The sequence below is a fragment of the Protomyctophum bolini genome, assembly GCF_963924005.1.
Source record: "Protomyctophum bolini genome assembly, chromosome: 4".
In the NCBI taxonomy this organism is placed as follows: Eukaryota; Metazoa; Chordata; class Actinopteri; order Myctophiformes; family Myctophidae; genus Protomyctophum; species Protomyctophum bolini.
In genome coordinates, this window is record NC_137865.1 from 23039575 (window position 1) to 23064326 (window position 24752).

The 24752-nt window shown below is 43.5% G+C and overlaps 3 protein-coding genes across 5 annotated transcripts in view; 2 read left to right on the forward strand and 1 right to left on the reverse strand.

Annotated features, from left to right (window-relative positions):
* furinb (furin (paired basic amino acid cleaving enzyme) b) overlaps nucleotides 1–7058 on the reverse strand; it is a 125689-nt gene extending 118631 nt beyond the window's left edge. Inside the window, exon 1 of one of the 2 annotated variants that reach the window (XM_080761862.1) lies at nucleotides 6298–7058. The gene's annotated coding sequence lies outside the window, so the exon portion shown is untranslated. Of the gene's footprint in view, nucleotides 1–5942; nucleotides 6135–6297 lie in introns of those variants that run through there. The other variant, XM_080761863.1, reaches the window with a different exon arrangement.
* A 518-nt stretch (nucleotides 7059–7576) lies between these two features.
* On the forward strand, nucleotides 7577–17743 carry accs (1-aminocyclopropane-1-carboxylate synthase homolog (Arabidopsis)(non-functional)). The gene is made up of 16 exons (XM_080762421.1): nucleotides 7577–7828; nucleotides 8024–8701; nucleotides 9043–9806; nucleotides 10542–10601; nucleotides 10935–11005; nucleotides 11354–11423; nucleotides 12196–12262; nucleotides 12621–12718; nucleotides 12921–12998; nucleotides 14051–14151; nucleotides 14808–14897; nucleotides 15161–15206; nucleotides 15605–15746; nucleotides 15856–15998; nucleotides 16178–16331; nucleotides 16862–17743. The coding sequence occupies exons 2-16, from the start codon at nucleotides 8053–8055 to the stop codon at nucleotides 17269–17271; spliced, it is 2943 nt and encodes a 980-aa protein (XP_080618547.1). The 5' UTR covers nucleotides 7577–7828; nucleotides 8024–8052; the 3' UTR covers nucleotides 17272–17743.
* Nucleotides 17744–18655: 912 nt separating this feature from the next.
* LOC308313952 (uncharacterized protein) lies at nucleotides 18656–24540 on the forward strand. 2 transcript variants are annotated; one of them, XM_080761293.1, is made up of 4 exons: nucleotides 18656–18890; nucleotides 19039–19248; nucleotides 20415–20606; nucleotides 22877–24540. In XM_080761293.1, exons 2-4 carry the CDS (start codon nucleotides 19053–19055, stop codon nucleotides 23185–23187), a joined length of 699 nt encoding a protein of 232 aa, XP_080617419.1. In that variant the 5' UTR covers nucleotides 18656–18890; nucleotides 19039–19052; the 3' UTR covers nucleotides 23188–24540. The 2 variants fall into 2 exon arrangements, with proteins under 2 accessions (XP_080617419.1, XP_080617418.1); XM_080761292.1 differs by having other exon boundaries at nucleotides 19044–19248.
* Nucleotides 24541–24752: the final 212 nt, after the last annotated feature.

Sequence of the window (24752 nt, forward strand, 5' to 3'; positions counted from 1 at the left end):
ATGGAAATGGCCTGGGTGGCTAGTGTGGCGGTCCGGGCACCTAGGCTGCTAAGCCAGCCTGACCGCGTGTTGCGGGTTCGACTCCCGATCCCGATGACCTTTGCAGCGTGTCAACCCCAATCTCTCTGCCCATTTCCTGTCACCATACATACTGTACACTATCCAATAAAGGCAGAAAAAGCCAAAAAATATATTTTTAAAAAAGCAACACGCATTGTCTCACTGTTGATAACATCTGTTCTGACAACTGGCAAATTCTGAGATTGAATGTCTGTGCAACAAGTCAAGTCTGCCTGATATTTATCTGGATGGAATTTCTCTAAATGTTGTGCGAAATAACATGGCACATAAACTGGGACAAAATTACTTAGATATTGCCAACTTATGACCCGTTACATACCTGTTACATACTGTCTTTTCCAAACAAGCGATTTTCGCTTCTAAGAACTGATTTGACTTTGTTAAATTAGGGCCTGTAAAGACCTTTGGGTCACATTCAATGTAGCCTCGGAAATGCAGACGTCTGTACCTTTGTTAAATTGACGCACACACGCACACTCCTCTCTCTCTCTCTCTGTCGCTCTAATTAATTAGTCTCATGCCCAGCAGCTTTGCCTAGTTTCTCCCGGCAAATCCTGCCGGGAGCTGCCTATGCCATAAAAAGCATAGGTGAGTTCCAGTCTACATTCACTGTGACTTGAGTCAAAATGTCTTCGATCTCTGTCCCTGAAGGTTTTGGCTAGAGAAATCTCTGGGACCGAGGCTATGTCGGCACTGCATTAGAGAAAGGTTTATGGAAATGTTGCTCAATGTGGGGCAGAAATATGATACGGTGTGGGTGGGAGTCCCGAAAGTGCATCAATTTGTCTTAAGAAGGATGGTACTGTAGGACCTACAGTACCATCCTTCTTAAGACAAATTGATTTGTCCACCTACAGTGTAGGTGGTGAAATGCAGCTCTGAATGTTTGTCATTTTGCAGAAAATCCCCACCACCACTGCCAGGCATCCCTATAGTTACACAAACTGATGGGAGCCATGTAGATTTTTGGGCCAGTTTTTTACTTTCCAAACTGAATGGATTTAATTCCACTGTGCTGTGGAGATCTAGAATTCTCCCGAATTTTGAAGACATTGTGTGCTGATAAGAGATGGATTTTCCTGATCCACTGTTTTTTTTTAAAGAATTCTTACTGTATAGTTATTTAAATGAATAGATACTTGAAGCAGTAACAGAAAGAGAAGCTCAGGTGTGGGTTATGATGATAGTACTTACTACTTACTTACACAGTTCTAGACAGACACAGGGGTGAATTGTTCACTGGGCACTAACATTTTCACTCTGAATTTTCACAAAAAAAAGGGAGCTCGCTTAAAAGATGGCGATTCTTGCCGAGCAGACGGGATCTAAAGGCAGAGCAGCGAAAGCCATTCTCCTGAGACCCCCTAGTCACAGTTGCCATAGGTGGGCTTAGTATTCAGGGGGGCAGACAGACGCATTATTCGGCACAGACAATCTGGTCCCTGGGGGACAGCTTATGGGTACGGTGCCATCTCGCTGTCTTGACAATGCTGCATACTTGGATTACCCTAACTTAATATACAGTAATGAGAAAAGGACGCCCACCATGTTCGCTTGTACAACACAATTGCTTTCTAAAAGTTTTAGTCAATGGTTTGACAATGTTTCCACCAGGACAAATCCAAGTAATTCAAATTGAGAGGACACCAGGTAGACAGGCGATATGCTAACAGTTCACACGGAAACCTATTGCTTTGTCCTTTAATCCTCCCTCAAATCACCTGCCAAGGAGCAAGGGCTATTCACATGAGCAAAAAAGGAGAAGGTGTGTGGTGGGACATGATCATCTGTAGATTCAAAGATACATTTGAGGGGAATGGCTGCGATTACACTGAAAAGTGGTTGAGATGGAGGCATGACTACAGGCCCCAGGCTGTCACTCATCGTGGGGAGTGATTATTCTGAGCTCATTAGGGCTAGGTCTCAGTCAGTCACAGAGCTAGGAAAGGCTCAGGGGTGTGTGACAGTCTGTGACTGTCACTGGGTTAGTAGGAGACAGTCACGGGGAGAGAGAAATAAATAGAAATCGCAAGAAAGAGACAGATAGATACACATCCAGAGAGAGAGAGAGAGAGAGAGAGAGAGAGAGAGAGAGAGAGAGAGAGAGAGAGAGAGAGAGAGAGAGAGAGAGAGTGTGTGAGTGAGTGAGGTGTGCGTGCATGGCTGCATGCGAGATAGAGAGAGAAAGGGCAAGTTACCACCCTCCTACCCAGCATTGTGCAAAGTAGCAGGCATTATTACAAAAAGAGAGAGAGAAAAGCACTTTCCTAAAAAAACATAGCCTGGAGGAGAGTTAACAAGAGACTGCTGCTTGCTTAGGCTATACTCGATACAATATACATCAAAGAACAGAAACCAAGATGAAACTTGAACCTCACAGGAGAAATTCATGAGCCAAATGGCATAAACCTCTTTAGAGCTCATTGCGGAGCTGGTGCAGTGAGGACCATAAGCAGTGACCTGATGCATGGCTACTGTTTATCATGAATCCAGCACCCCCTTCTTTAAAAGGTAATGACAGCTCAACAATATACAGTAAGAAGAATGGCAGGGATTCAGGGAAAGTAGATCACAGCCTCCCGTGCAAAACAATTCCCCAGTGCCTGGAATAGAACAGCAGCTGGACGGAAGGTTGTGTTTCCGAAAACATGCACTGCCTCAATAATACTACTCTTGTGAGGAACTACTGCCCTTTGCTTTGTCCTGTGAAGTATTTCTCACAACACATTCTAGAATGTGAAACAATAGAATCCTAAAACACAGGACGTGATGTTCAGACTGTGCCAATAGATGGTGTGGGCTCACATGAGATTATATTTGTTCAACCTAAACGGCTAAAAGATATAAAAGATCCTTCCCCTTGTCCCCCCCCCCCCCCCCCCCGCCCTTCTTTCTTTTCTTTTAGGAAACAATCGATGCACACAGAAAACTAATTTCACCCACTGTTTTACACCTGTAAACCTGTAATGTGACAATAAAGATGATTTGATTTGATGTTATTACCTGCAACAATAATTAATAATTTTCAAAATGTTTCTCAAAAATAGCATATCTACAAGCCAACAACAATGCATCGCATTGTGACACACTGACACTTTGGTCGTTTTTTTCAAAGTATAGAGAACGAGCGTGGTGGAGCTCCCCCACAAACTTCGACCACTTTCGGCACCATGTTGTTTGTTACAGGATCTTCCAAATACTATCTTTGTTGAGCAAGCAACTACTTATTGGACTGTGTATACCATCTTCAATCTCTCTACTATCTTTGACGTCTCTGTGCGCTAGTGTAGCGTTGTCGGTTGCAAGGCAAAGTGAAAGTGTTCTGATGTTGGCGTTAAGAACTTAAGATGTTTGGATTTCCAGCTTGGAAGCAAAACCAAGGAGATGACATGGCGGAATTATGAAAGAAACGTCGTATGGCCTGGGTGTCAGCTGTTAGATGAATCAACATAACTTTCAACAACATTCCCAGACACATGTTTGTGTGTTCACAGCCTTTTCAGACGGGTAAGTTTAGTTAGAATCCAAAGCCGTCATCACAATGGGTTGTCAGCACATTTGGGCAAGTGGCTATGGCCGAATTTAGCCCAAGGAGTGTTTTTCGTGCAAAACTAATGCTTGGAATGGATTAAGATTTCAGGATCATGAAAACCCCCTAGTTTGACACGTCACATGCTACTTAAAAGCAAGCATAATGAAATTTAGAACATGTTGCCTTATATTAGGTTGTCAATGGGGCCATCTTGGATTAAGGCAAATTTAGGGTATTAGCAGAGAGCAGATCAGGGTAGATTTTTTATCCTGGCTAGTAGACTAAATTCCCTGTCAGAATCAGTTGAAAAACAAAATAATCTAATTTTGTCCAAACTGAGTGGATGTTTTTAACTTTATTTACTGGACTACTGACTGACTGATGGGAAATGCACGATTCCATAGTTAACTGCGACCTTCGGTCGCAACCAGGAAATATCATTCACAATGCTACATATCCAGAATCCCAGATGATTGGTCACACATCACAATATCGCTAATAAATGCCCAGCCTGATATATCAAGGTCCCAGATCTAAGGTTTTTTATTGTTACACCTTGTGTACACTCGCGTACATGAACCCAGAATGAACTGCACATGAAATGCGTTGTGGCACACACAGTCAAAGAAAATGTCCTCCCCCCCCAGAGTGAAATTGCACAGAGATATTAAGGGCGATTGTGAAATGAGACATGCTACATGTTGCCCTCCGCCCCCAGACAGAGCATTAAGTACGGCATTACATAACTGGCCTGTGATCTCTATACCGACATCGTCTGAGATGTGCACAGAGGTGACTCAGCTCAGGATGCCAATGGTGGAGCACAGCTATAGACTGATTTGACGGCTTACATTGCCTATGAGCTGCAGAGATGGAGCCTGATAAACCACTGTGTGGTGGCTCAGCTGGAATGTGTCTAAGGAAATAAAAGCAATTCAACAAGTAACATTGCACATATAGCTACTGAAAGCCACCTCTAACAAAGACAAGCAACCTGATTGTTACTGTAAGTATGCTTCACTGAAAAACCTTTGTTAATGTACAGACAGCTACAGTAAACCCTTAGTTCCAGTCCACAGAGAGAGTCCATAGTTGAGATGTTTCTCTTACTGCACTGGTGCGTTCCTTTGTTGTACCCCCCCCCCCCCCCCCCAACACACACACACACACACACACACACACACACACACACACACACACACACACACACACACACACACACACACAATCTTATTTTGTGAGATACTGCCCAGAGCAAAAAGTTGGAGCATCATCAATACTGTAACAGTAGCACCCACAGTAGACACACTGGACTTATTTGCTTCAGATGAAACAAACCTTTTTTAAACTACTTTGTCCAACTTTGCCAGGTCAAGAGAGGAATACATTATACTACACAGCACTTCACAACATTGCCTTGGCCACTGAACACACTTGAGCAAGACATAGTCCAGCAAAGATTGTTATGAAGGGCTGGTTGACTGGCAGCCAAAGCAAATTGCTTCATAAATCAATGTTTTGACATAGGGAAGTACTGCAATCCTTTTATGTAAGAAGTCCACTCCAGCCCAAAATGCATCGTGTGACCTTGACTTCCCCTGCTTAGATCTCAATATGTATTGCATTAGATATGATACAGGAACAATAACAATAACCAAAGCATGAATCAACTGGGTCAGTGGCAGTGCCATGGGTCACTGAACGTTTTCAGATGAAACTGTGAGAAACAAGATCCGACTATTTTTCAAACCAATGACACTCTAATGTAGAGAAAGTCCCAGTAGAAAAAGAGTGAGGAAAAGTTAACTGCTCAACAATTATCTATTGTAAGCACTATTATTACTATATTATAAGCATGACTTGAATTTAACTGTCATACCCAATGCAACACATTGAGTTACTAAGTGATGAGTGACAATACAATACGAGAAAGAAAGAGAGGTGGAGAGAGAGAGAGAGAGAGAGAGAGAGAGAGAGAGAGCGAGAGAGAGAGAGTGTATATAGATACACAGTAAGTAGATATACAGTAAATGTGAATTTAAAATGCGAACTGCAGCTGACTGTGGTGTCGGTGGAAATCAAGACATTGCTACTGATGTAAGTGTATAAATGTGGCATTAAATCTGCTACATTGTAACTATATGACATTAAATCTGCTACAACTTAACAGCATGACGTCAAAACAGTACAGTATGGCATGTCTGTACAATGTAACAGCGTGGCATGATTCTACAATGTAAAATGACAAGTCTACAACAATGACATTTTAGCATACAATGACATTAAGTCTGCTACAGTGTAACAGTAAGACAAAGTGTCTTCATCTTACCAAGAAGAATAAAGTTCGGTGCGGACGCGCTGTAATTTAAAAAAGCCGTTCCATAAAGAGTATTATTATTAACAAAGCCAGGCTCGAGCCTGTTAACCTGACTGGAACCGACCCAGACTGTTAACCTGACTGGAACAGATCCAGATAGAGTGACTGCTAAAGTGGTAAAGTAGTGGAGGAGGTCGATCGTCTCGTGGCAAAGACGCGCTGTCACACTTGTGCGCTAATAGCGTTCGCCCAAATGGTGCCATTGTTCCCTCCCACTCTGCCACTGTAATATAACGGTCCCTCCTCGTTGAAAACACAACTGTGTGCTAGATAGAAGGTTGTCAATGTCAACCACAGTTATAGTTACCCGTCGTCAGATCAGATGCCAAGGAGAAGGAGCCTCATCTTCCTCTGTGCCAGGGTGGAGACTCCCCTCCTCCTCCTTCGGGTTGGCTATCAACTTTATGATCCAGGCTTTACTTGAGTCGTGGGCGTAAAGAAGACACGGACACCTTTGCACCCCGGCTCTTCCTCCTCTTCTTCACCAAGAACGTCTCCAAAAAAATGCAACTATTCCGTCCGACCATCACATCGCTGTCCATCGACTCGCTCCCATTGTTCTTTCGCAAACTCCTCCGGGTTCTTTTGGGACGGGGTTCTGCTTCGGGACCATGCAGCAGACACGCTTGGTCTTTGAAGCGCGCACAGACCTGTGCCGGAGGGTCGCCACGCATTTGGAGAGCAAACCCCCTGCTGCAAAAAGCACAAAAGTGTAGGAAAAAAACCCAACCGTGGATGACAACAAAAAAACACAAATCCCAGTCTCCAGGAAATACGTCACGTTCACACAGCCCACTCTGGTTGTGGTTTGTGGCATGCGCCTGTTTTGTGTTACTGTACCCGCTGATAAGGCGGTGCATTACTTGTCTCCATTGGGCCGCCGTGGGAGCGGGTCCCGTGCTACGCATGTGTACAAAACATTCATCCATGTCTGTGAACCTATGCTGTGAACAGGCAAGCGTCCGCTGAGCGGGCTGCGAGCGCCATCTATCGTCCATGTGCCGCACATGCAAAGTGATTATTTGTAATACAAATTGCCATGAACAAGCAAATAAAACGTAAATGTAGGCCTATGGCTATTGTGTACAATATATCTCTTTCATTTTAACATTGCAACTTGGCAGTCAAGTACTATTAAATACAATATAAATAAAATAACAAACTATAACAACAAAAATGTGCTTTTGGCTTTTGCTGTTGGAAAACAACATGTTTAGTAGTAAGCCTAGGTGGACCAAGGAAGGTGGACCCTCTTGTAAACAAATGTAATGCTTTATTGGGTCGTCCACTCACAGTTAACAGTTTTTGTATTGAGTTGTGCTTGAAATGTACTGTAATTCTGCACACTGTTAATAAATACTTCAATCAATCTAAAAGCAAATATACAAATAAATAAAAAGGGCAGAGCAGAATATGTCCCAGTGAACAGCAGAGGGGGCCATAGTGCAAAGCTTGCATCTCCTGACTCGGGTAGTTTTGGTCCAGCCTGAATAAATATCCCGCTTCCAGAACGGACCAAAGTTATCCCGGAATAAGGACAGCACGCATGTGCCGTCAACCCGGATGTATTTGTTTTATGTTATCTTTTCGCCCATTTTATTAGCAACTTGTCTTCATGAAATATTATTGCCGTTATTCGTCATGTCTAACACGCTTTAGCCACCCCGTCAGACCACAAGTCGTTCCAATCCAATTCCAAAGAGGAACCAGTCCAAACCGGGTTAAAACAAAGATATGTGTGTCACCTCTCGTGGATGGATGTCACAACCTGGTCACAGCTAAGTGACAGTTCCACAACAATCCCTGTGGCGAAGACCTCCCTTCACTTTCCCCTTAAGGTGAGAAAAGAGCGATACGTGGTTACGTGGACATATGTATTCAGATCAGCTATAATTTAGAACGACCTATTGCAATTACGTCTGTCAGACACAGATTAAGGTGAATAGTTAATTAATGTAACTGCGCGCGTATGCACTCAGAGATGCAGTTACAGACCCCCTTTCTTTACTTTTTCATCCTGTCTTCTCTTGCAGACTTGCCTCCTATTAATTCAACTAGTAGAATGGACTTCCGCGGCAGGAGACATGAGCGCGGGAGCAACTGGACCGACCCAGAGATCGTGGAGCTGCTCCAGCTGTGGTCCGACGAGTCCGTGCAGATCGAGCTGGAGAGCTCCCTGCGCAACCAGCGCGTCTTCGACCGCATCGCCAACGTGCTGCGCGACAAGGGAATCTACCGAACCGGGGACCAGTGCCGAGAGAAGATCAAGAAGATGAAGCTGGAGTACCGCCGCATCAAGGACAACCACAAGCTGCGATCGTGGAAGTTCTACGACGTGATGGACAGGGTTCTGGCCAACCGGCCGGCCATAACGTATTCGTCTCTGGGCGGTGCCGTGATCGCCCAGCAGGTGTTTCAGAACAACCCAGGCGGCCAGGAGGCATACCTACATGGAGGAGGAGGAGGAGGAGGAGGCGCAATGGGCCCCTTTGGCCCTGCGTCTGCAGGCGGATTCTTGTTCGGTCATCCGTCCAGACCTGGGGATCTGCTGGATATCAAATGTGAGGATGTGAAAGAAGGGATGCTGAACTCTGGCATCGCGGCCCCGGAGATGTACTATGCGTCTGGGGATGAGCAGGAGACTGACGGGCAGTCTGTGTTGGAACCAGAGGATGGACAGGGCTCAGCAAATGCAAGGATCTCCCCCTCAGGTGGTCCATTTAAATTAAACCATAGGCCTATAGATATACTGTAGTGTATAGGCACTGAAGACTAAAGAGGATTGTTAGGTTTTAGTTTTCTTATTTAATGTAGATGTTTTAAGAAGTGACACTTTACCCTGAAAGGGTCCTTGTATTTTAACACACAGACAGACAGTGTCGTGACCATAGTTTTCTGTGGAATCTGATGATTCTATCAGTCAGAATGACAGTACGATAACTCATGATATGCATTGCCCTCATCCCCCTTTAACTTTTTTTTTAATACATATTTGAATACATTTACTTTAGTTTTAAACTGCTCTCTCCTTTCTGTGTTTATGTTTCTATAGGTTTCAGTGACCTGAACGTGACTGGTTCCACAGCTATGAGCAAGGCTGACAGTGGTCCAACACAGCAGGAGACCCTCACCAGGCCCGATAGGGTGGGTTGCCGTCCCCCGGCTGCTGCGAGGCAGAGGAAGCGTCGTCGGGCTGGCAGAGGATCATGGAACTGTGGGGACGCTCGCTGCAGTAGCCAGCGGAGCCTTGACAAGGCCCTGGTCAGCTTCCTGAACTGGCAGCGGTCAGCAGAGGAGCGGCTCCTGTCCCTGGAGGAGGCACGTCTGGAGAGAGAGGCCCAGGCGGAGGAACGGCGGGAGCAGCAGGACGAGAGGAGGGCAGAGCAGGAGCGCCAGCACGAGATACGTCTGCTGAGCGTATTTGCCGGGGCCTTGGCGGCTGCCCGGCAGGGCGGCCTGGGTGCCTCAGTGCCTAACGGCACTAGTAATGACGCCTCCATCTCGTTAGCTAATCTCTCAGCTTCTCTGGAGACCATGCGCTCAGCTTCATCGTCTTCACCTCAGCCGTCACATCCTGACGGCCCTGCGACGCAGGCTACATCCACCGCCGAGGCTCCCAAGTCACCATCAGCGCCAACTCGTGAGGCCTGTGACACTGCTGAGAGTGTCCTGGCGACTCTGAGGGGCGCAGAGACACCAGGCCATAGTGTGTACCTGTCTAGCCGTGGAAACGCCATCCGACAGAGGCAAGGAATCCTCCAGGAGGGCTATTCCCAGTACCATGCGGACAAACACCATGACACCCACAACCCCAGTGTGAGTGTGGACAGTGTTTTCGAGGGCTTTTCTTGTGTAGTGCAGAGCAGAGCATGACCGATATATTGGCCGATATTTTATTGTTGTGATAGCAAATAGGAGGCACACAGTTGTCAGATCATTGCAATAAATGGTAAATGGTCAGGTGCATTTATATAGCGCTTTTATCCAAATCCTGCTCATCGGGAGCAATTAGGGGCTCAGTGTCTTGCTCAAGAACACTTCGACACTAACTAAGGGGGAGCCCGGGATCGAACTGGGAACCTCACCATCCGGCCACTCTACCGGCCACTCTACCCCTGATCAACTGCTGCCCCGCAATGTGAGATATGCTTTGTTTTGCCTGATTTATGCTCCGTCGTACGTAGTGCCAGAACTAGCCAATCTACAAGCTGTGTACTTAAGTAAGCCTTGCCGAGCCATGAGGAGATAGGCCAGGAGTGTGAGGCAGCTTGATGTATAGTACAAGTAAACCCCTGGACATGATGACGCTAGTTAGTATGTCACAGGGACTTAACACCCAATCCAACCCTTGATGCTGAGTGCCTAGCAGGGAGGCACTGGGTTCCATTTTTCAGAGGCTTTGGTATATGATCCGGCCAGGGATGGAACCTCCCAGTCGGTAGATTGACATGTGACACTGTAATACGAAGTATAAATCAGCCTTAATGCTGTTCAGGATGAGGTGTGTTACTGATGTGATTATTATTTGTTTGTTTTATTCCTCATCTCCAGGGGATTATCAACTTGGGCACCAGTGAAAACAAGCTCTGCTACGATCTTCTCAACAAGCGGGTAAATCAGGTTATAGGGACAGCATTCACGCTGTACTGTAAATCTGTACTCTATTGAGTATTGAGCGGCTCTGTAATCATGACTACAATCTTGGGTAATATTCATAACTTGTACCACACTACACGTTTATTTATTTTTTGCTATACATTAAAACCTGAATGATAATTTATGGTAACTCTGAGATTGTTAAAATCCAACCAAATGGACCCTTAACAGCCCATTTGGTTACAGAGTTACAAATTGATAATTTTACACTGAGGGTTTTACTGTTGACATGAAAATGAACATTTATTTAATAGCCTGTTGTTTTCCTGTCTGCTTACTCTGCTATAGCTGACCCAGCCTGACATGGTGCATTTTGATCCATCCCTGTTGCAGTACCCAGACTGGAAGGGACATGGCTTGTATGTCTGTTTTCTTTTCTTTTCTTTTCTTTTTTTCTTTTTACATTTTATGGTATGATTCATGGAATAAAAGTAAAAAATAATGAGGTGAGAGACCACTGTATAATGCAAAATATATATTACCTTCACATTACCTACACATCCTTTACATTGTTTTTCCAGGCCCACGAACACACAAAAAGGCTTAAATCATACATACTACTTGGCCAAAAGCTCTTCATCAGGCTGCCTAAATGTGTACAGTAGGAGTAGGCTGTATTTCAGGAAAAGGATTAAGCATAGTATGTAAGCATTGGCAAATTATGGATTTGTGTAATTCTAACTGGATTTTCTTTCATCTCATTGTAGTCTGAGAAAAGAGGTGGCAAGTTTCCTTTCCCACTACTGTTGTTCTCCGAGCCCACTGAAAGCTGACAATGTGAGTGACTGTTTTCAGCATTTTATACAATAGTTGAACCTCACTCATTTCAACCTCACATTAATAGTTCAAAATGGAGTCAGCATGGATAAATACAAAGTTATCTATAATCATGATTGATTGATTATTTTATTTTTGTGTCCTGCACACAAAGTGCACAACCCCCATGGGTTTATGAGACACCATTTTACACTTAACAGCATGTTTACAGTATATTCATATAATACATTGAATTACAGCCCAGATTTCAGACCAGATTTGTGGTGCGCAGATTTGTGCAGACGGATCATTCCATTTTGTTTAAATTATACTTCACATAAGGTTCTACAGTGTACCTGCCCTTTATGAGACAGTAAGTTTGCAACTTCACCAATATCACTACACCATTTCAATGTATTTCATAAATGGCATTTATGAAATACATTGAACTGATGAAAAGTTCAGTAACACATTCAATCTATCTTTTGTCCTGATTGTAGTCAGTAAGTCGTAAGATCCCTATTCTGGGCAAGTCACAACATTGTATGTATGTTTAAAGTGTTGCATAAAGGAGGTTCTCATGTGTACAGAGCATTATATTCAGGGACCGTCTACTGCTGAAACAGAAGTGGTAAAAACCCATAACTCAACTGAATTCAAGTACTCAATGAGAGTAATGTTGCGCTTTCAGAAAATACAGCCAATTTAATTTGCAACCATAATACACTGCAGTGTTGTAGTGTATTATTGAATTCATGGTAGGTATATTTATTAGACGTATTATTGTGTTCAGGTCGTGGTGATGAATGGATGCGGCTCCCTCTTCTCATCTATTGCTGCAGTCATCTGTGACCCTCAGGGTACATTCACACATGCACTCGCCAACGAAGAATTGATCCATGTTGGAACTGTATATAAGAAGTATAATAGAAATGTGTATACAATAGCAATGGCATGTTTTTGAACCTATTCTTTGAGGGCCACTACCACACTAGCCTCTCCTATGCCTGGCTTTTCGGGTTTGTGTAAACACAAACATTGGCTTGTGATTGGTTGATCACCCCATAGCAAAGTACATATTTGCATGATTATTAACCACTACAAGCTAAGAAGGCGATGATGAATTGTGAGCTTGACCTCTTTTTTTTATATGCATAGACTAAAGTAGTCAGTAGTCAGTCACTAGACTATATTTAAAATGACCTTCCATTCTTTCAGATTCCATCCTAATTCCTACTCCATTCTACGGTGTGATCACAGAGGATTTGCGTCTGTACAGTGATGTGAATCTCTTTCACGTTCCTCTTGACTGTGAGGTAGGTACAGTATAAAGATGGCTTGTAATAGTATCGAACACCATGTCCGTGTTTGAAATGTTTCTATAGCTTTTAAATGAGGATTTTGTATTCTCTTTGCGTTGTCTGACTCTAGAGATAGGTCTGCTATTTGACCTTCTACAAAATGTTATGTTCAGCATTGTTTGTGTTTCATGTCCCCTGTGTTACTTTGTATTTATAGGCAAGCGGGAAGGACAGTCGACCCTTCCACCTCACCGTGGTCAAACTGGAAGACGCTCTAGGAAAGGCAAAGCGAGAGGTAACTTGGGAATCCATACAGTATTGTTAGAGTTATATGGGATCAATCATGGTGTTGTGCATGTGTCGTGCCGTCGGGAACTGGACCTCTCTCTCTCTCTCTCTACGCACACACGCACTGTTCTTTTGGGCATGGAGGCACAGCGCTGAGTGCGCTAAGCGCACTGAGGGCACTGAGCACAGACAGCAGCGCAACATGTTTATCGAGATGAAGAAAGTCCCTACTCCCCACACAGTGACAGCACTCCATGTTTACGCACAGATAGACATAATATTCTGTAGGCTATACTGCAGTGTCGGTGGTCAAGAAGTTATCTGATAAAAGTGGAGATCAGCCTATACACATACAATAGTGGGGAGATTGTCGCCAAGCTGTACTCAAAACAATAAATACCAGGCCTGTTGTGGCATCTTAATTCTATAATATTCAGATCCATTTCAGGGCCTTGTGCCTATGATAACAAGACGGTGAGGCTATAACTAACAATGAATATAATAAATGAACAGTATGTTGTAATCCAGTGATTCAATGGGAAAATTCACCTCCTCTTCGAAGATGAGCCTTGTCAGCCAACAGGATCATAGTCTGGGTCAGTGTTCTGGATTTTTGAGTGGTGCAGCCACACCAAGGAACAGCAATGTGTGTCCCTTTTATGTCTGTTTAGAGTACCAACAAGTGACAAAGTGGCGCTGTTGAGCTTCACACTGTGCACAGCTGCATGATAGGAAGCCGAGTTGTTAGCAGCCATTACGTGATTTTGGGTATGACAGTACAGTAGTAGAGGGACCCCATCGGGACCCCCACACAATAACTGTCATTTCTCAACCGTTTCGGACGCGGGGTGGCTCGCCGGAAACGGGCCGGCCCCCTGGGCACGTTCCCGGAAGATCCGGGGACCCCCACACAGAGTTGCACCACTCGGTTCACACGGTTGTGATTATTTTTTTCTTTTTGCACCACAGACCCTGTATTGTTTTAATCTGTGTTTTGAAAGGTTGTGTTGTTTGTTTCCCATTAATTTCAAATGAACTGTTCCCTTCCCCTCTCCCCAGGGGGTGACTATCCGAGGTGTTGTCCTGGTGAATCCCCACAACCCTCTGGCCGACATCTACACCCCACAGGAGATGGTTGCCTTCTTGGAGTTTGCCAAAAGGTACAGTACACTACTTACCTCCTGAACATCCCATGCGGGGCGCCCCCTCCTCCAACCCTCCACTATGCCTAATCTGTGCTCTGCTGCTCGCCGAAAATGTCAATGTGAGCTTGTAGATCGGCTATTTCTGGCAAGCAAAAGACGGCGTTACGGTGAAGTATAAATCAGGCTTCATCGTCTCATCTCATGCCGTCTCATTGGCCCGTTAGGAGATTAGCCGCGGCACAGCAGACAACTTCCTAGCATAGACTCCTTCATTTTACAGCCAAGAGCTCTGTCCCGTGTGAGGAATATCAAGCACTCTGGATGGAGTTTTATCACCTCTTCTAACCATCAGCATATTGTCAAGTGCAGCCACGGGCCAAGGAATTTCCTGCATCATCTGTTGTTTTCTAAATGATCTTGCCAGAGTTCCCCCCCCCCCCCCCTTCCATGGACCCTAGAAGGCACTGAGCTGTTGTAACCATAAACCACAGCGTTTTTACATAGCTCCCTGAGGATGGCCACTGAAGGAACCATTTTGCTGTCAGCTTGCATTATCTGCCCCATAAATAATTGCTAACCCCGTAAAACCGTGGAAGATGAATTGTATAAATTCTTATTTATTTATTTTCCACTCCACTCCTAACCCTCCTATCCACCATTTACTGCTGCAGACACGAGCTCCATGCCATCATAGACGAGGTGTACATGCTGACGGTCTTTGACAAGTCTGTTACGTTTCACAGCGTCCTCAGCATCCACAGGTACCGTATGACCACAACCTCTGCCTAAGTCAAGTGATTATCGACCTTCATTAAGCCACAGACCATTTTATATGTTTTGGGACCTTTAGCTACAGTATCAATATTAATATACCTGGGGACTCCCGGAACCCCCTCAAGGACCCCTAGGGGTCCCTGGACCCCATGTTGAGAACCAGTGCCCTTAGTAATCCTGATACTTACTTACTATGGATCAATTTGTCATCTTCCTACTGAAACTATTCACGGTGTGTTTGTTATTGTAGTTTGCCTGATCCACTGAGAACACACGTCATGTGGGGAGTCAGCAAGGTACGTATTTAACGTATTTAACAGGTCTATTTGGCTCCATCTGATTCTATTGACCATATTAACTCATTTAGCTCTTATGGCATACTCGGGGAGTATAGGAATAAACAAAGTCTGCACAAGCAGCTGCTGCTCGAGTCTTTAATGTGCAAAGTACAATGTTTCAACTAGTGAATTCACACTTATTTTATATATGATATTTTTTTGTCCTTTGTCCAGCGACTGACATAGTCATAACGATTCCTTTTCAATCAATACTCACGGAGTATGCCATAAGTTCTTAGGTATGACGTAAGAGCAAAATGGCCACCGTTCGAATGAGATGTTTAAACCCATATCTGTTTGTGTTACTTGAATGTGTCTTGGTCCGTTGCAGTCCAACAATATGTCTCTTTATGTAGGATTTTGCTATGGCAGGCATCAGAGTGGGCACTCTGTACACTAACAACAGAGACCTCATAGACGCCTTGGATTCGCTGGCCTCTTTCCACGGTGTCCCTGGGCCCATACAGTACCAGGTGGCACAGCTGCTTCGGGACAGAGGTATGGAGCCACTTTGCTTGGGCTAACGACACAAAACGCTACCGTGGGATATTGTAATATTTTAACTTAAGGAGCTTATCATTGCCACACACACCTCTTGTTTCCTCAGACTGGATCAGCAAGGAGTTCTTGCCTCAGAACCGACACAGAGTGCAAGCAGCTCACTGCTACCTGACAGGAGAGCTGCAGCGCCTGGACATTCCCTACCTACACAGGCCTGCAGGCTTCTATGTGTGGGCTGATCTTAGGAAGGTACTATGTGTGGGATATAATTGGCTCATCACGAGCTGTGACATCCATTTCCCTCTTTGACTATCACACCTGGCCGCCCCATGATAAGAATGTGCCTGCCCATTTGGCAGAATGCTTGACACTCTCTCTCTCTCTCTCTCTCTCTCTCTCCCTCTCTCTCTCTGTGTCTGCCTCGGTAGTACCTCAGGGAGGCATCATTTGCGGAGGAGCTGTCTCTGTGGAGGTGTTTCCTTAGACACAAGGTGGTGCTGAGCTGTGGCCAGGCTTTCTCCTGTTCCACGCCGGGCTGGTTCCGCATCGTGTTCACGGTTCAGATGCATCACCTACAGCTCGGTCAGTCCGTGATGGATGCTTTTGTCTGCTGCATTTAGCGCCCGATATATTTGTCTGGCTAATTGGTCTCTGTATTATTGGCAATTATTCAGCTGATTTGTCCCGGTTTATAACCTTTTTTCATTTTCAAAAATAGCCGATCTACAAGCTCTGTGAGCATTTATATTGGCTATTTGGGATCTTTTTTTTACAGTGAGCTTAAGAAGTTAAAGCTCACGTTAAGGCATAGGCCGAAACGTTGCACTGCATTTGAAGACAGTGTGCAGGTGTTTGTTCCTTATGCATGAAAAAGTAAAATGTTCTCAAATTAATAATCAAATCAAACATTTTCAAATTGATTAGTACATTTTGCACTTGTGGACAAAATATGGATAAAAATATCGGTAATCGATGGTCTAAGATTCTCTAAAATAGGCATCAAAATGGGCATCAGTCGGGTTCTAATCATGTGTCTTTCCTGACTGATGTCTTTGGACCGTATCTATTGTTTGAAATCGTCGATTAATTTGTTTTTGTTTGTGTGTGATCAGGCATGAAGAGAGTTAAGGAGGCCTTGAAGGAAACGCAAGAAGAAAAAAACATCAGCCCTGACTCAGGCCTTATCAAAGACACAAAGGCGCCAGTGAAAAGGGACAGTGTTGACTCGGACAGTGCCGTGATTGTCAATTCCACATCGTCACCCCAGAGCAAGTCATCGGACCAGTGGAAGGAGCGGGACAGCCCGGGCTCAGACACTGGCCCGCTGGCCAGCGACGAGCTTGTGTTGCTCGACTGTCAAACATCTCAGCCCTCAGAGAATCTGGATTCCCTGATTGGTGCTCTGAAACAGCAGATCCGCTCCTCTGATTGGCTGGAGAAGAACACACCAGAGCTGTCTGCCGGGGAGGACCCTGAGATGCTTGACGTTTTCAGAGACCTGCTGCAAAGAGCCAGTAAGTAGAGTTGTTGGGACAGATGATCTGGAAGGTGGTAGGCACCCGGGCACTGCCAAAATAGCATTTCGTTCTACTCTGCCATGTTTATGGTAGAATGATTCATCTGGATTAAAAGACGACTTTCGTTTCATACTACAGTATAAGACCGCAAGATTAGCTAGCCTAGGCACGTGGATGCCTTATTATTTCTATGTTGCTATGAGAGTTTGCCTTGATATTTTTGTAAGCAAAACCTTAGCTTATTACTGCAACTTTAAGTGAATGCCAAATGTGAAATGACCAAAATTCAATTTATTTTATTCTTAAGACTTAATACAATAAATTGAACTTGTTTTCTTGTTTCTGATCTCATATGCACTTTAACGGTTGATATAATTCCCCTTTTTTGCCAAGTTATCGAATCTGTAAATAAAGACATTTTATGTATCTATCTCCCCCAGGCCTTAATTTTAATTAAATCCTGTTTGCTAATTAAAATGCCTTGTATTTTACTGCTTTCCGCTTGAGTGACTTCCTTCTGGAGTTACACTGTGTTTTATCGGGTTTATCTTGGCTGTGAGACATTTATTAGCTATACTTTATTATATTCTGTAATTTTGTTTCAAACATGATGTTTTGATGGGTCCTTTGCGGTATTTAAAGCGGTGTGACAGTATTTATATGCCTTTGGGTGGGTAACTTGTCAGAGGTTTTTACACATCGACCATGACCGGTATAAAACATGTGGGAGGGGAGGCGGAGGGGGGAGTACTTGGAGAGGTGCATAAGAACAATATGAGAGGAGATAGAGTGGGACTTCCTTATGGGTGGTGGTCTGTCATGCGTCACCACCTTCTGACACCCACCCTCCACACACTTTCTATAATAAATCACTGGTTTGTGCCTGACCTACGTCTGGGCTGACACCCATCTCAGGGAGAGAGGGATCATGGTTTGTAACTTCTCTGCTGTAATGACGTAAAAAATTAACACTAAATTGCATGTATATTCCTGTCTACACAGTGAAAAACATATTCAGACAGTGTTATTTTATCCATTTGTAACTCTGAGATTGTACACATGTAACCAAATGGACCCTTCGTGGGACATTTGCTTACATTTGTACACCTCAGAGTTAAATGAACATTGAGGATTTTACCGTGTACCATTTATAGACGGTATGAAATGGTCATGAAACCTGATTTTATTTTCCCTTTCCATCATTTACCAAATGTTCAGTGTTGTGCAGTATGTGGGCATCCTCGATTGTGTGTAACTTGTTTCACATTGTCTATTGAGCTGGGGGATTCTAGGGGAACTAAACCACCAAGAGAAGGCGGAGTTTCCACTGTAGCTGGCGGGGGAAGAGTCGTACGGACGCGGGGAGAATACTTACAGTGTCATGTTCCACCACAACGTGGGTAATCCTTGTACTCTACAGTGGCAACAGGGTTAGTCACACCGTGTCAGTGTTTTGAACTTTGTGAAAGGATTTGTACAGTAGCCGAACTGAGAGTGTCGTAGCCACCTGGGAGAATTTGTATCTGATTGTTCTTCCACATAATTGTGGTTCATCATCCAGTACAGCTGGATTACAACTTTGCTTGTGTTCCTGATAAGTCTGTCCTGAACAACAACGCAGAAGGTAAGGCTTTTAATGACCATTCTATATTTACAGATCTATACAGTATGTATGCACATATTACTGATTTTGTGACGGCTTTGAAGTATGTTATTATGGTGTACTGCTTACACTATTCTTGTTGTATGTGTTTTCCCTCTCTCCCTCTAAGACAAGTGTACTAACATGAAGTGGCTGGATCTGCGGAACTCAATAGGTCGGTTCAGGTTTGCTGAGTCCTGTGTGGGCCTGACTGGCTGCCTGTCCATATGCTATGCTGTATGGACCCCATACTGGCTAGCAAACAGGGGCCTCTGGACAGATTGGAATATCTCTGAACAAGGCCAGACACGGGATGACAGCAATAGTGCAGTTTATAATGGTGAGTCAACAAGCTTTACAACATGCATTAAAGTGCAAAGGAACCACCATGTAATTCAGTTCCAATTCAGCTCGTCGAAAGCTGTTATACTGGCTAAAGTTCAAAGTGTGATTGGCGTAGAACAAGTGTGCTTATATTAAACATATCAGTGGAGGCGGTATGCAGTAGTTAATGAGACATAAACAACTGTTCAATTCATGCTGTGCGGCTCAGGGTCTTGATAGGACATTTAGCTCTGCTTGAGAATAACCTTAGGCTATACTTTACACCCTAGCGTAAGAAATGTGAAGAGTAGACCTGCAGCACAAGTTGTCAGCAGTAAACCTGTGTGGGCTTGTGGCTGTTGCAGGGATCTGGATTCTTAGTAGGTTATAGTTGAAGGAGGATCTGTCCATACAAATATGCTACAATCTTCATCATTACCGTGGTCTCTATATATGCTGTGTGTGTGTGCAGCCGTGCATGCGCAAATTCACTATGTGAATAAAAGTCAATACATAACCTTTCATTGGATAATGTACTGTAAATAGATCACACTTTAAAACAAAACGTCAACATTGATATACACAAAAAGCCTATGGCTTGTTCCCATTGTGGTCCCATCATATTTCTAATTAGTGTTTCTAATTTGTGCGATCTGTTCCAGTGAATCTTAATGCAACAGCTACAGTAAAATGACATTTTAGAACATTTTGTGGCAATAGATTTCAGAATGCCGTTTCATGTTTGACAATCCTCCATGCCCCCCATAGAGATATACTTTATTAGTCTCCCGAGGAAGACATTTGACAAAGGGCCATGTCGCCGCAGTGCAGCGCCAAATACATCTTTCTTGCATCATAGAAGAGGCAAGCAAGAAGCTTCAATTTGGGTGTTTTTTTTTTTTTGTATTCCATGAGAAGAGAGAACAGCTATCTTGAGAGGTAGAGTGAGAGAAAAGGGAAAGTAGACATGTTTTAGAATCATTATCCCCATATGCATTGCAGGTGTGTGCATAACGTGAGGCCATAAGGCTGGTACAGTATTTGTTAATGTGCTTGAGGAAGAATATTAGAATTAGTCTACTCGGTGATTTGTTTATTTTAGATAAAGTTTTGACACATCAATTCAAGACCTGATCTGATCAGCAGTGAACAATACACATCATCTCTGTTGTCATCCTTCAGTCCCAGAGGCCCAGAGGTTTTTTGCAGTCATTTCCTTCCTCATGGCCCTGAGCTGTGGTGCTCTGTGTCTCATCTTCGCCCTCTGCTGGACATCTGACACGGTGCACTCCTACTCCAACACGCGTTCCCTCCTCATGGTGGGACAGGCACTCTACCCCACAACACTGCTGCTCTTCACCCTGGCCTCTACAGGTCTGTATACACATATCTCATTGGCTCGGGTGACTTGTCGCATGAATGGGGGAAATATAGTGACATGGTGAGGAATAACACTAAATGCCTTTAGGTTAATTTGTCCTTCAAATGGCCTACTGGCCTATGTAGTAAAAATAAACAAAGGGACCTCAAAGGGATATCAATTTTCTATGTACATGTTCCTATAGGGCTGCCTGTTGTTGTTTTAGAACAGTTGATCTCAATCTTTTCTGGGTCAGGGCCCACTTGTAAATCTCAAATGTGTTTGCAGCCCACCAATCTGATCATTTAACCCATTTAGGACTGAGGCCGATTCTAAAAACGACTTCTAAATCCTGAACTAAGTTTTCTGAAGAAATTCAAATATGTATTATGAATTACAAAAATGTTATGTTATACTGTACATAGCAACAAGAACACCAAAAGGGATTCCCGTCCTGAAGGGACAAAACATCACAACATGGCAGCCGGTGTATGTTGTGATCAAAAACATATTTTTCAAGGTATAATAACATGTATTTCTTTAAACAATTGGATCAATTTATCACCTTTATTTGGAACAAAACAAACCCGCGAATGAAAAAGATATATCTGGAAAGATCCAAAACAGAGGGTGGGTTAGGCTTGCCAAATTTCTTACATTACTACAGGGCAGCGAATTTAGCCAAATTTTCATATTGGACTAACTAATTCGCTAATAAAGAGGGCCCAATCTGGCCACAAATGGAACTCGAGAATAATCTTCCAATCTCCCCTATATCGCTTTTGGCTGCCCCACTTCCCCTCAATATAAATAAATACACTCAAAATCCCACTGTAAAAAGCTCTATTCGAATTTGGAACCAATTTAGATCTCACTTCAACCTCAAACAAGCAAATACTTCTCTTCCACTAACCCACAACCACCTATTTTTACCATCACAAATTGATCCGGCTTTTAAGTTCTGGCATCGAAACGGTCTCATCTTTTTTGCTGATTTATTTAGAGCTAATCATTTAGTAACGTTCAAGCAGATTTGCAATAACATTCCAAGGTCACATTTCTTCAGATATCTACAAGTGCGCAGCTTCGCCAACAGACACTTCCCATCCTTCCCTATTACCCCTGCAAAAGACCCATTACTCTGCATACTGAAATTAAATCCGCTTGACCAAGGGCTAATATCTAAAACATATTCGATAATCCATCAGATCAACCCAATCAATTGGACAAAAAATAAAGTGGCCTGGGAAGAGGATATCGGGGAAGGGATACCGGACCAGATATGGGTAGATAGTATAGCACGCATTCATTCTTCATCATTCTGTATAAGACACTGTCTAATACAGTTTAAAGTGTTTCATCGTCTTCATTATTCTAATGCCAGGTTAGCTAAAATATACCCAACAGCCAATTCTAACTGTCCCAGGTGTTCTCAAACCCCTGCAACCTTAGGTAATATGTTTTGGAGTTGTCAATCATTAAACATGTTTTGGAAGCAGATTTTCGCAACCTTTTCAGTTATGTGTGGGAAAACACTCGAACCGAACCCGATAACGGCAATATTTGGAGTGGTAAAGCCGGAGGAGAGACTAGCTGTGCATCAAAAGAACGCTTTTGCCTTTGCCTCACTGTTGGCCCGTCGTCTCATATTGGTGAATTAGAAAGCAATAAACCCACCGTCATTCAAACAATGGATCAATGAAGTGGGGAGCGCATTAAAGTTAGAAAAGATTAGTCACTCTGTAACCGGAGCAAGAGAGAAGTTCGATACAACATGGGCTCCATTCATGAGATATGTAGAGAACCGAGCTGTCATATAATAACAGCATAAACCAAGCTGCCATCATGATGATTCTCTTCTCTCTCCTTCCCCCTTCCGATACACCGTGCAGACTACATCCCTGTCCATTCAGGGCGGCAGGCGGCATGGTGGAGAGGATGGGGGGGAGATGGAAACAGAAGATTTATAGGCACATGATTTACTGTGATTTTTTTTTTAAATGACTTTTTAAAAATGGAACACTGAGTGGGGAGAGTTAATGTATGAAACAAATTATTATAAAAAGTATAATAATGCTTTAAATGTTTGTTGATCACTCTCCTCCCAGTTCTGTACAACTGTATGAATGAGTGTGCTTCTCAATAAACAGGAGGAGAAAAAAAGGGCTCACTCGTTGAGAACTACTGTTTTGGGAAAAAGCCTCCTAGTACTTTAATCACTTTAGTTTACTGAGACTTACTGAAAGGACAATAGATGAACTCAAACCTGTCCTCGGTCTTCCAGGTCTCCTCTTCCTGCTCTGCTGGTCTCTCTTCACCTACCACCACAGGGAAGAGATACGCCGGGATATCGCCTCTCTCGGCTCCTCCTATTGGCTGGGGGCTGTGGGCTGGGTGCTGCTATTGATTCTTCAGCCTACCGTGTTCTTGGCTGAACAATGTGTCGTGCCAGACATCCTGCCGGACCTGGAGAATTCCATCGAGACGTGGCGGCGTGCCTCCCTGCAAAAACGCACTTTCAGTGCAGGCTGTCACCCGGGCAACTACAAGGTAGATGACATTGCAGGCCTGCGGCGGTACATGTCAGAACCGTGAGAGAAAACAAGACATGATGAAAAACATTAAATGGGAAGGTGAGGAGAACTCACCTTTAGTCTACTGTATGAGACCAAGTGCCTGTGCTGGGCAAGGCATGTACTGCACACAACCAGCCTGAACATCGAATGCTGACCACCGGTGAATCCTGGAGATCTTGCTGGACTGTTCCGGTGCGTATTGTGGAGGGGCGCCTCTGGCTAAGCTGGAATGATATTGAGCTGCTTTATGATCAATATGTTTTTATTCTAAAAAACACAACAAACAACGTAACACACACAACACTGTGACATGAGAAAATATAATCTATTGAGCTTTGACAATTTTATCAAATATAATGATGCCTGCCTGACGTTTAACCACTTGGCATGTCATTTTTATTGTAATAATTGTGTAAATTGCTGATCTACAAGCTCACAAATGTGAGTGCAGTGCTGATAGGTCAAATGTACCTTTACACGGTTGGTAATTATTTACACTCTTAGAGGTCAATTAACACTAAAGGATTTTGCAACCAAACTGCATGCTGAAGAGCAATGAAAGGTTTTACTGTTGTGAAATGAGGCAACTCTGCATCTGTTTTTAAGTGTTTAGCCAGTAGTCCGTCAATGTTCTACGGAAATCTGGAAAGTATGTAGGTCGGCAAATAATATTCACATATTAATAATAAATGCCGGGCATCTGTTGTTTGACACGTGTCGTCTTAATTACAGGATATCTCATAAATTGTGAATATCTTTTGAGAACGCTTGTGAAACGAGCGCATACGTTTAATATCCAAAACATAGCAGCAGCTGCTCATTCATAAAGGGCATAGCTCATAAATTCCACAATGCCAGTGCGTTGTAACACAGCCAATACTGCTCAGCAGTCATATCATCCAGAGAATGGATGTTAAGATTATTTTGACGTTTGGAACCCTGCGGATCGGAGAATGTGATTTGTGATTTGAAGGCTGCCTGACCAAATCCCAACACTGACTGGAATCTACGCTGCCAAAGTGAATAATGTTTGTGTCATCCAGCAGACGGAGCACTGTTTATAGTTCCACTGAGCAGAGTTATTATTGTTTTGAATTATTCATTCGTTTTTATTTAGAGTTTCAGTTTGGTGTTTGATTTCAGTTTTACACATGCATAAATAGTTTCAGTCTTACTTTTAGTTTTTCAGGTTTTAAGTTTTAAATGCAAGAAAAACTAAATGTATGCTGTTTTCTAGGGCTATGAATATTAACTTGGATAGTGTAGTTATAACTTCCTCAGATGGATCCACGATTGAGAGTGTCTGAGTCTGAATATAAATATCTTGGCATCTGGCTTGACGATAAACTTTCTTTTGTTGATCTTGTCTCCAAACTAAGACGCACGCACACAGAGACGTGGTGTATTTATAGTAGGATAGTATACTATTGCTCAATGCTCAACTTCTGGACAAATGAAAAGAATGAATGTGTAGACTACACAATAAATGTATTCCATTTGTTGAGTGTACAAATGGAACATTACACGAAGGGGAGGACTATAGCCTCATTCCATTTTGTGTGTCCACTGTCCAAGCACTATCCT

What these genes read in the sequence shown, in the direction of transcription:
- accs (XM_080762421.1), top strand. Translation starts at nt 8,053, where the DNA reads ATGGACTTCCGCGGCAGGAGACATGAGCGCGGGAGCAACTGGACCGAC. An exon ending in GCCCACTGAAAGCTGACAAT is followed by an intron (nt 11,424 to 12,195) that starts GTGAGTGACTGT and finishes TATTGTGTTCAG; the next exon opens with GTCGTGGTGATGAATGGATG. An exon ending in GATGCATCACCTACAGCTCG is followed by an intron (nt 16,332 to 16,861) that starts GTCAGTCCGTGA and finishes GTGTGTGATCAG; the next exon opens with GCATGAAGAGAGTTAAGGAG.
- LOC308313952 (XM_080761293.1), top strand. Translation starts at nt 19,053, where the DNA reads ATGAAGTGGCTGGATCTGCGGAACTCAATAGGTCGGTTCAGGTTTGCT. An exon ending in CAATAGTGCAGTTTATAATG is followed by an intron (nt 19,249 to 20,414) that starts GTGAGTCAACAA and finishes GTCATCCTTCAG; the next exon opens with TCCCAGAGGCCCAGAGGTTT. An exon ending in CTTCACCCTGGCCTCTACAG is followed by an intron (nt 20,607 to 22,876) that starts GTCTGTATACAC and finishes TCGGTCTTCCAG; the next exon opens with GTCTCCTCTTCCTGCTCTGC.